This window comes from Monopterus albus, unplaced genomic scaffold, assembly GCF_001952655.1.
Source record: "Monopterus albus unplaced genomic scaffold, M_albus_1.0 scaffold235.1, whole genome shotgun sequence".
In the NCBI taxonomy this organism is placed as follows: Eukaryota; Metazoa; Chordata; class Actinopteri; order Synbranchiformes; family Synbranchidae; genus Monopterus; species Monopterus albus.
This window is the reverse complement of record NW_018128115.1, coordinates 20,755-33,555: the sequence shown is the minus strand read 5'-3', so window position 1 is coordinate 33,555 and position 12,801 is coordinate 20,755. Positions and strand designations below refer to the sequence as shown.

The 12,801-nt window shown below is 43.7% G+C and overlaps 1 protein-coding gene across 1 annotated transcript in view; it reads left to right on the top strand.

The window, feature by feature from the left end:
• Positions 1 to 4,282: 4,282 nt before the first annotated feature.
• The window catches only part of soul4 (heme-binding protein soul4), a gene marked incomplete at its 3' end in the record, with an annotated part of 27,359 nt that continues 18,840 nt past the window's right edge, over positions 4,283 to 12,801 (top strand). Inside the window, exons 1-2 of the mRNA XM_020620221.1 lie at positions 4,283 to 4,373; positions 7,872 to 8,099. Coding sequence (XP_020475877.1) covers positions 7,946 to 8,099 — 154 coding nt within the window. The remainder of the gene's footprint in view (positions 4,374 to 7,871; positions 8,100 to 12,801) is intronic.

Here is a 12,801-nt window from a genome sequence, read left to right as displayed (position 1 = left end):
GGAGACACTTCCGACCAGTGGTGTCACTGGGTATCTGTCAGTACCCTCTCTGTCCCTGTTCACCTGCTGTGCTGGAGAGTGTCCCAGCATGCACTGGGTGAGAGGTGGGCTCAGACACCTGTAGCCTCAGTTCCACCAGCTTCTGTAACGTCAATGTTTCTGTCATCGGTTTCTGAGACAACACTGATTTTTAGAAGAAACCTGAACAGCAGTTACTTTGTGAGAAGAAGAAACTACAGCTGCCATGAAAACTTACAGCAGCAGGGCGAGTACATCCATCACTGTAACTTTCATTCACATCCATAAAACACAAAGTTTTTTCAGCATCTGAACTGACAGCGACACCTCTACTCATGGACTTCTTCTGTGGCCCTGATGGTCTGAGGGCTTATGGGACTTAATGTTTTTAAAGGAGGCTAAACAATATACACAATGATATTCAAAGTTAACACATGAAGTGAGCCACAGGGAAAGTTTCTGCTCCACAGCCATAGTTGTGGTTGTTTCTTTAAAATCTCAACCTGATTCTGTGGTTTTATCCACTGACTGAATCACAGAACGTGTACATCCTGCAGGAAACTCTGCAGGTAATGAAGCGTCCGATCAGATTGTTAGATTCTGCAGTTGTGTTCAATCAGATTGTAGTGAACTCTATCCTGTTTGTCTTGCAGGGTCTCTTCTGCCTGCACAGGAAAGGAAAGATGCATAGAGACATTAAGGTGAGCTGCAGTCAAGATTTACTGCTGATCTGTTGTAAATGTGGTCAAGACTTGGTGGATGTGATGAAAGTTACATGGTGATTCACTGTGATTGATCCACAATTTGACTGATTGACTATCCACGTGCTCAGATCTTAATTTCACACCTTCTGTTTTAAAGCTGCAGCACTTTCTTAGAGTTGTAACTCTGAGTGAGACCACTACACCAAATTAGCTCACAGCCACAACTGCTCCTGGGGGCGATGGTGTCACGGCTGAGAAGCCCTGCTGGTGTCTGGAGGGCAAAACATTAAAATCACATGTGAACACACTGTACATGACTGAACAAGTGTACTTAATAAAGTGGCCAATGAGTGACTCAGCAGACAGTTTAAAGTCATTAACAACAGACCAGAAAAAAATACTGAAAGCTCTGAGTTTGAGCTCTGATGAACGCCCATGAGAGAGTTCTGGCCTCCGCGGGTATTTCTGCAGCTTCGCTTCTGACGATTATCAAGATATGTCGTGAAGCCCGAGCACATTCTTATAGCACTGTTCAGTCATTTGTGTCACCAGATGATTCAAAGATCATGTGAAGGAGAAGCTGTTTTGATAGCTGCAGTGCGTTTCTGTCCTCTGTCGGGGTGTTTGAGTGTCAACCTCGGTGCTGTCTGAATAATTTATCACTGCTCTCGGGGGGGTGGTGGTGGTGGAGGCGGGGTGGAGCACAGTGCTGCTGATGAAAATTTAAAGACACTGCATCTGAGCACTTTGGAATATTTGCTAACGGTGAAGAAAATCCAGAGCTGGATGGTTTTAAATGGATGGCTGACATTTCCACCAAGTGTCCTGAGCTCAGGTCACCGCCATCTTTTCTTCTTCTCCTGTCTGAATGTGATGACTTCTGACCTCAGACCACCTCACTAAGGGTCAGTGGTTTATTTCAGCCCTGAAGCTTCTGCTGTTCACACAAAAACTTTCTCTGCTTGAACCTGGATTAAAGAGAAAATCAAACTGAGACAAACACTGATGATGAGCAGAGTAGGTGAGGGGAGGTCATTGATTTTCTAAGAAGTGAACTGACTGTTTCCTGGAGGCAGGAAGAGCTCCTCGTCACAACCTTACAGCTTTCTATTAACAACCATCAGGCCTCATGTGCCATCTTCTTATGAGGAGCCTCTCAGACCTTTCTCTGCCAGGTTTTGAGGCAAAATCATAAAACCAGTCAGAGCTGGAGGAAACTTCCAGAGACCTGTGTTTGTTTGTTTGTTGCAATTACTCAGCACAAACAATGGAAATTATTATAAGAATACTGTCAGCATTTACATGTAATTTCAGCAATATTCTGGGAAAGACTGGCATAAATCACGCGAGCAGGTGCTAAACTGCTTGACTACGATCGTGACTTGTGTAGGATTCACAAGGTCTTTTCAATGTGATTTTCTTGCTACACCAATGTTGGCATGCAGTGTAGTTGTATCAGTAACAAAGAACATTCATTTTTATGATATCATAGAGCCGCGCTGTGATATCACAGGCAAGGCAAAGTAAAGCAGCTTTATTTGTATAGCACATTTCATACACAGGGGCAAAGAAACTAAAAAACTGCATTAAAACCAGAATAAAACCAGTTATGACAAAATAAAGACACAACATTATTACAATAAGATAAAATGAAGATGACGAACAAAGTAACACATTAGAGAGCAGTTACAGTGCAGTAATAAGTTGTATGTTTACCGGAATGCAGCACAGGAAACCAAAGTGCAGCAGAAAACCAGTCAATCAGAGGCACAGGAGAAGAGCAGAGTTTTTAGCTGCGGCTTGAAAGTGGCAGAGTCGGGGCACATGTAAGGTCATCAGGGCCAACCTGAGGAGGGGCATCAAGAAGGCCAAGCATCACTACAAGCTAAAGGTTGAGGAACACTTCACAATCTCTGACCCCCGATGTATGTGGAAGGGCATCCAGGTCATCAGTGACTACAAGCTTGGCAACTCCACCCCAACAACTACAGATGTCTCCTTCCTCAACAAGCTAAATGAGTTCTACGCTCGCTTCGACCGGGACAAGGAGACAGCTATCAAGTCCAGACCCTCCACAGACCACCAGCCACTCACACTCACCTCCACTGACGTGTATGCTGCTTTGAGCCGGATCAACGTAGGCAAGGCCGCTGGCCCTGATGGTATTCCTGGACGTGTGCTCAGGGCACGCGCAGGACAGCTTGCTGGCATCTTTACAGACCATTTTAACCTGCCCCTTGCCCAAGCAGTTGTACTGGCATACTTCAAAATCACCTCCATTGTGCCAGTGCCGAAACATTCCACCCCGATGTGCATGAATGACTATTGCCCTGTAGCACTCATACCCATTGTCATGAAGTGCTTCGAGTGCCTGATCCTGGCTCGTCTGATGACCTGTCTCCCACCCACACTGGACCCCCACCAATTTTACTACCGAAGGAATAAGAGCACAAAGGATGCAGTCTCCATAGCATTGCACTCTGTACACAAACACTTGGACAATAACAATACTTACATAAGATTGCTGTTCGTGGACTTCAGCTCAGCATTTAACACAGTCATCCCCTTCAAGTTAACCACCAAACTTGGAGACCTGGGCATCAGCACCTCCCTCTGCAACTGGATTCTGGACTTTGTGACCAACAGGCCTCAGCATGTTAGGTCAGAAAACACCTGCTCTTCCACCATCATCCTCAACACCAGTGTACCACAGGGCACATGTAGGTGTTGAAGACAGTGAAGAAGTGGACATAATGGCCACACAACCACTAAAATTACCGACAATAAATGTAGAAATTCTGTAAAGTATGGTTGAGATCAAAATTATGGCACATGAAGACATGAGTATACAAAAACACGTTGGCACTAGTGGCATATGGGGTGGGAACCGGAGGGAAGTGATCATAATGACTTGTCTGAGGCTTCGCGGAATAGGCAAACATGCAAGTGGGATGTGCACACAGTGTAATCAACTAGAAAGAGTCAAACACACAGTATATTCGTTATATATACTCGTTAGCTACAATGAACAACAAAGTGATTTGATAGCTGCACTAAGGGAAGAGAAACTGGAAGTCATTTTACAAAATCTTTTAGGAAAAACCTCATGGAAAGTAAATGGACTGTATTTATATAGCGCATTTTTCACAGTGTGTTGCACTGGCCAAAGCGCTTTACAGGAGATCATACACCATTCACACACAGATGACGAAAAGACTGTCGCACAACGGCGCTAGTCAAGCCACCGGGAGCAATTTGAGGTTCATTGTCTTGCTCAGGGACACTTAGGCATGTGGGGAGACCGGGAGTCGAACCACCAACTTGCTGATCAGAAGATGACGTGCCCTACCTCGTGAGTCACAGCCACCCCAGTAGTGCTTTGATTAGGTAAAGGAGACTAATAACAAAGAAAATGTACTTTCTTTTTTCCTTTTTAAACTGCTTTTTCTGCTGTTCTACACTCCAATAGGTGGCGGTAGTGTACCTTATTAAGTTGGAATGCGAACCGCCAGTAAAATCTACAGAAGAAGTAGTAGTTGAAGAAGAAGAAGAAGAAGAAGAAGAAGAATCGTAGTAGTAGTAGTAGTAGTAGTAGAAGAAGAACTACGGTCCAGAGGTCTCAGCAGCAACAGTCGGTGTGACCACAACCTGGTAGGAGACACAGTACCCTGATAAACGTGACAGATAAGGGTTCTATAGTCCGAGCTGTCCCCGGAGTGCGGAGCCGTGCTAATTAGGCTAATGGTGCTAACTGTTGATGTGACGCACCTGTCTCTACATAAAGAAACGTCAAACTCGGTCCATTTCTGGTCCTTGTTTCAGGACCAGGACCTCTGTGGTCTGTTAGTTGAGCTCGAGTCTCTGTTAATATTGAAGTGGATCAGCGACCTGTTACGATGTGTTTGGACCCGATTCCACGGTGACCTACTTTCCCAGACTGACGTGTCAGGATGGAGACCTGAACGGGTTCATAGGAGGGTAACAGGTTTTAGTGTTATCCGATTATAAACGCAGTGTCCGTCTGAGTTTAAGAAGACTGTTCGGTTTCCATCTTCACAGAATTAAAACACTTCAGTCTTGTTCTCATGTCTGTCTAATTCGGTTTACCGAATAAGAGTCCAGATTCTGTTTTCAGGAAGTCTGACTAATTTTCACATTAAACCGTTAACTGGTGACCGTCGGTGGTTGGGGAGACGCCGGGCCCTGGGTTAGGCTCCGCCGCTCCATAGACCGCAATGAAAAAAGAGACGTCTGTGAAAGTGCTGACAGGACACCCCAAAGTCAATTACCACTCTATCCTTTGTGTATTTTAAGCAACTGAATTTTAATCTTTGTAAAACATTTCCAAAGCTCAGAAAAGCTCCTTTTTTCTGTATGAGATCACCACTGTGAATTAGCACAGTGTGCACGTTCCTGGATTCCAGGTCTGCCTTGGGGATGAGCTGGCTTGCTAGCTTAACTCAAATGTGCTACAGATGTGCTAGATTTAAAGTAAAAACTGAATAAATGACACAAATATGAGCTTTCCCACATCATCAAGATATGAGTAATGGGACAGCTGCTTCTGACACGGGGAGGAGAGAGCCAAAGAGACCATGGGATCCCACTTCGGACTGGATGCCAGAGTCCAGCGGGTCACCAGGGCTGGCCTGAAATGGTGTGTCCCGCTCAACCTTCTTCAACCAGTACCTAGGAGGAAGAACTTTCAGGGCCCTCCTGAACTGTGGCAGCAATGGCCTGGGGAAGCTCAGGGGTCATCGCAGCCATGAGGCGGGACTTACAGTATCTACTTCCACCACCAGTTCCCTGGTGTTAAAATCATTTCTTACTTCGCTGTGAGACAGAATTGGAGAGTTGCTGAGCTGGGGCGGTTGAATAAATCCAGGAAATGAGCAAACACATTTATCATATGTGTAGGTGGGTACATGGTAAAGTCATCTTCACATAAAGTTTGAGGGTCATGGTCTGTTTTTGCGTGATGGGAGTTAAGTTCACATCTTTGCAAAATGTTTTTTTTTTTAACTTAACTATTTCAGTCCCTTAAAAGCCTTGTTGAAACGACCAGGCCTGTTTGTTATTGTTTGACTTTCTTCTTCCAATGTCAACATATCTGTTCCTTATTGATAATTGTTTGTACATTGTTTTTAATAAAAATCATTTGAGGCTACTTTTGTAGTACTTTTGAAAAGCTATTTTTCTTTCATTTTTCAAATGAAATTCTTACAGGATCATTCACATTTTCTCATGAAATTACATGAGACTGTGTTTACGACAATTAACATATTTGTTAGCACTGCAGTTCTGACGTGTTACGGAAATATTAAAAGTGCTAAATACTTTCATGTAAATAATTCACACCAGCCTTAAAGAATTAGTGCATATTCAAGCCTTAATGTTTTGCGAGCTAATAAACTAGAAATGCATCTACTAAGCCTAATCTTTCACTTGAAAAACTTTAAGCTTTCATATTCATCTTCAGCATTTGGATTTTTATAACTGTTGGGTTATGGCCAGATGCTCCATGGTGAACTAATTTCCTGCAATATACTTCACTTGATCTGTATGTGCATCAAAATCAGAATATATTCACTTTATTTTTACAGATTGTGACTTATGTCAGTAGTCACAAATAAAGAGCTTCACTGATGTATGCATTATCAATTTAACAGTGATATAAGGTTATGAAATACTATGGAAAATTGTACCTACTTTGAAGCCTTTCAGCAATCAATTACAGTGGTTTTAACTATTCAAGTTTTGAAACAGCATTCAGTGCAGTTCAGTTTTATTTGTATAGCGCCAAAACCGCAAAAGTCGTCTTAGGACACTTTACAAAGTCAGGTCCAGACCTTACTGTTGTTGTTATCATCATCATCATCATCATCATCATCATCATCATCATCGAGGAAAAACCTAACAAATCCCCCCTGAGCAGCACTTAACGACATTGGGGAGGAAAAACTCCCTTTAACGGAAGAAACCTCTGACAGACCCCGGCTCTTGGTGGGCGGCCTTCTGCCTCGACCAGTTGGGGTGAGTGGATAGAGGAGAGACAAAAGAAGGAAAGCAACAAGACACAACAATCAAACACTGATCAGGTCGATGTGGCTGGTGACTGCTCATCAGAGATGTAGAGCTCCAGGGCCAGAGCAACCTGCAGACAGGTACAGGGAGAGAGAGAGGACACACTACGGGAGAGAGGAGACACAAAGTTAGTGATGTGTAATGGTGGCATATAGAAGCATAGGGAGAGAGAGGAGAGGGGAGGAGGAGACGGTGACGTAATGGTGGCATATAAAAATAAATTGGAGAATAATGAAACTATTTAGCATTATTGGCTTTAAATATGCACATTTCCTCCCTCATCTGCATACAATATTGGCTGTCCCTTAGGAATGCTTTTTTTCCCCCCCATATCTAGCTTTTAAAATCTATTTATTATTGTCCTTGTAACATGATGCCTACGGCATATTTCCCTACGGGGACAGTAACGTATGTGTTTATCCATCGGCAGATCTGCTTTTGATGCTCAAGTTTTGGTACAGACATGTGGCTAAATCAGCACCGTAAAACAGTTTGACACACTTAAGAGCTCCTGACTTGTACAGTGTAGTAACTGATATAATATCCAGCATGTTACTGATAATGTCTGCTTCTATAAAAATTTAAAACGGGCTACATAGCATTTTGTCTTCATCTGATAGTTGGCTTAGTATCGATGGCCACTTCTCTTGACAGGAGGCTTAACTCACATGGTGTAATGAGTCGCGTTCAGCATGTTTGACACCGTAATGTATTAGTGTAAGTTGTGATGTGCATTATGGCGTTAGGCGGCAGGGGTGTGAGGCATCGCAGAGGCTCCAGTGTGACACTGAAGAGTACCTACTGTGTCTAAGATGGTAGCACTAAAGCCAGTTCACGCTGAGCATGTTTGTAGATGCATTTTTAACATCCATGTGATGCAACAGATCTCCATTTAGTCAAATGTGTCCGTGCACACCCAGACACGTGTTCATAAGACGCCCCCTGGATCCCCGGCTTTTTTCTACACCAAGCTGAGATCAGCTGATTGATCACATTTATGTTTTACCAGCTGAAAACCTTTGTGTTGTGTTAATACGTGGTTTTTTTTCTCACTCTGTCTTACAGGAACGATCAGTAATCTAGTCTATGTTCTGCACGGACATTGCCTCTGTGGGTCAAAGGTCGTCTCCTTCAGTGTCATGGCTCTGATCTCTCTGGAAGACCTTGATGGATTGGACGATGAGCAAGTGGATGATGACATCACTGACAACCCCGAGCCAATGGATGAAGATGACCGCCTGCTGAGTCACTGGCAGGCTATCGCCAGTACCCACCAGGTGTCAATACCTCCAGGTGAGGAGGTGGGGTCAGTGCCCACCAGGTGTCAGTACCTCCAGGTGAAGGGGTGGGGTCAGTGCCCACCAGGTGTCAGTACCTCCAGGTGAGGGGGTGGAGTCGGCTGCTGAATCAGAAACTATTTGCTGATGTAGGGTGAATCCCCTTTGCGTTAATTACATCCATGTTTCCCTCACTTTCATTTTTTCCTTATGTCCTAGTCCCATCCATGGGAAAAATGCAGGGGAGAAGAATCTAGGAAATGCATTTATAGAGACATGTCCTTTTCTCCAATCATTCATCTGAAGTGTCCAGTCCAGTAAAAGGGCGTGATGATTCATAAGAGGTCTGCGATGCTCTCATTTGTCCTGAGTAGGGTTGCAGCAGTATCCCGATTTCATGAGATACAATGGTATGAAAGTTGACGGTGTAAGATTTGAGTCTTATAGACTCTAGTTACTTTATAAGCTTTAATTACTTCTCATACCTTTAGTTACCTTTCATAACTTTATTTTCCTGGTTCATACATATTACAGCTGTATTTATGATTGTCCAGAACTACTGAGCTTTGGTTACTTTTTAATACATTTATTTTCCTTATATATCTTAAATTGTATTGATGAGAATCAAGTAGAATCTACTTACTTTGAATACTGTAACTTCTGTTGAGGCAGGATGTCTGCATCTCTTTGTGACCAGACAGCCTATTTACATTTTAATAGAGACCTGTTTTACCCTCACCTAGACCCACTTGGCATGTCCCAAGTTCTGTCTCATAAACTTTCTGTTGATTTTAAAAAGTCCTCTCCTGTCTTCACTTGTCGTGCTTCCAACAAAAGAATTGGGTTAATTTCTAACAACGGTTAACGTGCCATGTATATTTACTGGTATTTAAATAGAAAACGCAATACCTGTGCACCTTTCTTCCCTGACTGCCTGTCAGACTCCGCACCGGGCGCCACACACACACACATGGCAGCGAGGAGGAGGCTCAACTCTATCCTCCAGAAAAGAAATTTAAACCAGCAGCACAGGATTAGTTTGGAGAATAACCAAACACCTTCGAGAACACTGTCTCTCCAGACAGGTCAGAGTACATGTTCCATTTAGTACTTTAATCCCAAACTATAAATGTCAGTTATAAAATGCGATCATTTTCCACACTGATCTGATCTCAGAAACACACACTTTCCCAGCTCATCATAATTGAATTGAAAGCCTTTTTTGTCATTGTATGTACAAAAAAATACAACAAAATGTAGTGATGTTCCATGGTGCACACAGAGCTAACAACATACACCCAGTACTCTCATTCTTCCACTCGCTGGGCTCAAGAAATAAAAAAACAAAAAAACAATCGATCAGTGAATAAAAAGAAAAAAGAAATAAAAATATAATGTGCCTCTAGAGATCGCTCTGACATGACATATCTGAAGTGTATGGCCTAATGCTTATTATTTTGTATGTTTGTGCTGGTTTAAGGTGCAGATTGTCTGAGGAAAGAAACTGCTCTTAAGTGTGTTTTCTTATTTTAAGCAACCTGTAGCGCCTGCCAGAGGGCAACAGGTCCCACAGGGTGTGAGCTGCCTTTATTGATGTTTACTGCTCTGGTGAGGTAGCGGGTCTTGGCGAGCTCTTCTATGATTTTGTGCAGTTTTAGTGATGTGCTGTAGAGCCTTGTTGTCAGCAGCTGAGCAGCCTGCGTACCATACTGTGATCCAGCAGACTTTCTGTGGAGGAGCAGTAGAAGGTGACCAACAGCAGACAGTTTCTCCTCAGCAGCCTCAGGAAGTGTAGTCGCTGCTGAGCTTTATTTACATTAGCTGTCGTGTGTGCAAACCATGTCATATTGTCAGCTATGTGGATTCCTAAGAATCTGAAGGTGTACACCCTTTCTACACAGTCCTTGTTGATGTATAGTGGGAGGGGGTCTCCCCTACTCTTCCTGAGGTCGATAATTGGTTTTTCTGGTGTTTGGTGTCAGGCCGTTTACTGAGCACCATGTTGACAGTCAACCCTAAACTGATTTGTCTCCCCTGGATTTGAGTTTAACCACAGTGGTGTTGTCCACAAATTTAATAATTGTGTTGTGGGATGGGTTTGTGTGCAATTGTGTAAAGCAAGTACAGTAGTGGACTCAGCTGGTGCTGAGCATGAGTGTGGATGAGTAATGGGGGACAAGGTTCACAGTTTGTGGACAGTTTCTAAGAAGGTCCTTAATGTAGAAGCAGGTTTGTGAGGGAAGGACAAGGTCAAACATTTCACTGATTAATATGGCAGGGACGACGGTATTAAATGCTGAACTGTAGTCTATGAAGAGCCTCCTCACATAGCTCCCGCTGTGTTCCAGGTGGTTTGGTGTGGTATGGAGAGCTATGGCAATGGCATCCTCTGTTGATCAGTTTGCCATGTGGACCGACTGAGGCGAGTCGAGGGTTGGAGAGAGGATGGCTTTAATACCAGCCTCTCAGAGCACTTCATGACTGTGGGTGTAAGAGCAACAGGCCTGTAGTCATTCAGGCTGTGTGTGGTGGGTTTCTTGGAGAGAGAGAGATGATGATGGCTGACTACAGGCAGGGTGGGATGACAGCTTGTGTGAGCAACAAGTTGAAGATGTTATTGAAGACAGGTGATCAGCACAATCTTTGAGTACTTTTTCACATACTTCGTCAGGGCCAGCAGCCTTCCTCGGATTCTTCGATGTAAGCATACTTTTCACTTTGTTTTCCTGTACAGTGAGTGAGGTGGTGCTAGTGCCTGGTGGGTTTGGTGTATCTGAGTTGGGTGCTTTCAGCTCAAATCTAGCAAAGAAGCAGTTTAGCTCCTTTGCCAGGGAGGTGTTCCTGTTGGTGATTGTGAAACTGCTGCCCTTGTAGTTGGTGATGTGCTGAATTCCCTGCCAAACCCACCTTGTGTCAGTGCCTGCAGAATGGTCCTCAATCCTCCTCCTATATGGCTGTTTGGCATCTTTGATGCCTCTGTTCAGATCAGCTCTGGCTGTGCGGTAGAGGGTCCTGTCCCCCAACCTACAGGTGGTGTCTCAGGTCCTGAGGAGTGTTTGGACTAATCGTCATCCAAGGTTTCTGACTGGGAAAAGCCTGGATGCACTTGTTTACAGTGAGGTTGTCCAAACAGCTTGTGATGTAGGACAGTACAGTTTGTGTATATTCCTCCATGTCCTGTTGTTCAAAAAAGGTCCATTCAGTTTGTGCAAAGCAGTCCTGTAGCTGACAGAGAGCTCCCTCAGGCCAGGTTTTAGTAGTCCTGGTATTGGGCTTTGTTTTCCTCCTGACAGGGATGTACGCTGGGATGAGGAACAGTGACAGATAATCAGACTGGTCAAGATGTGGGAGCGGCATTGCTCTGTATGCATGCTTTATGTTTGAATACACACGGTTGAGTGCATTATTTCCTCTGGTGGCACATTTCACATACGGGGTGAATTTGAGAAATACAGTCCTTAAGCCTGCTTGATTAAAATCACTAGCTATGATGTGAACTCCATCAGGGTGGGTTAGGGTTAGGGTTTATTCTGTTAATTTATGGTGCTATGGTGTTCAAGTGCTACACTAACGTTAGCATCTGGAGGAATATAACAACCACTGCTGTCAGCTCCCTTGGTAAATAAAAGGGTCTGCAAATGGTTGACGGAGCCTCTAAGTTCGGGGAATAGTGACTGTCTGATTTGGCTGCGAGTACACCAGTCAGTATGCACAGACATGCTAAGTCCTCCTCCCTGCTCTTACCAGAGTCACTACTTCAGTCATGGCGGTGAATTGTCCGACTTGCTAGCTGAACCATAGCGTCCGGGAATGATGGGTCAAGCTGTGTCTCCGTTGTTATTGGCACGTAGCAATCCGGGATGAAGTTGTTGTAGCCAGCTGTAACTCGATTTAATCCATTTTGTAAAAGATACGCCTGGCATTGGTATGAAAGATGCTCACTAGCGGAGGTCTCTATGACCGCTTCCTTATGATCCATAGGGACCTGGTAATCTCGAGATGACCGGCCTGGCTGTGCTGTCACGTACAGTAAATCAACTACTATTCTGATAATGGTTTAGAGCAGCGTGGCGCCAACTCTCACTACTGTCAGGTGCTTTACAAACCGGCCATTCGATTAGTGGAGAAAATAATCAGCAGGTTGATCCCTAATGAAAATAACCAGCAGCTGCACTTGGATCCAAACTAGTCCAGCAGAGCTTCAGCAGCCATGTCCTGTTTTACATCATGAGACAGGCTGGTAATGTAATGGTATAATAATAATACTAATGATATGATTATAATAGTGCAGTACGGGATAAACAGTATAACATTTTTCTGCATTGAGTAATACTTTAAGTGCTTTATTGTGATAATACTTCACATTATTAATGTTTTTTGTAATGGAGTAGGGTGGTTTTACAGTGTGATATTAGTACTTTTCTTAAGGATGTAAAATGTTGCTCTACTACTGGCACTAACATGCAAACTAACGTGCTTTAGTTATATAATAGTTGTGTACAGTTAGTTTTCACCTTGAAGTGATCCCACACTTTGGATGTTTTCTGTTTCCATTTTCTCTGGTTGGTCTCTTCTGTTTGTGCCTCACTGTTTTGTCTCTCGTTCTCCATTTTGCAGTTTGAGCATAGCATGTGCATTGATCCGTATGGAACACAGTGAACTGTATATACAGTGGGTACAGAAAGTATTCAGACCCCCTTAAATTTTTCACTCTGTTA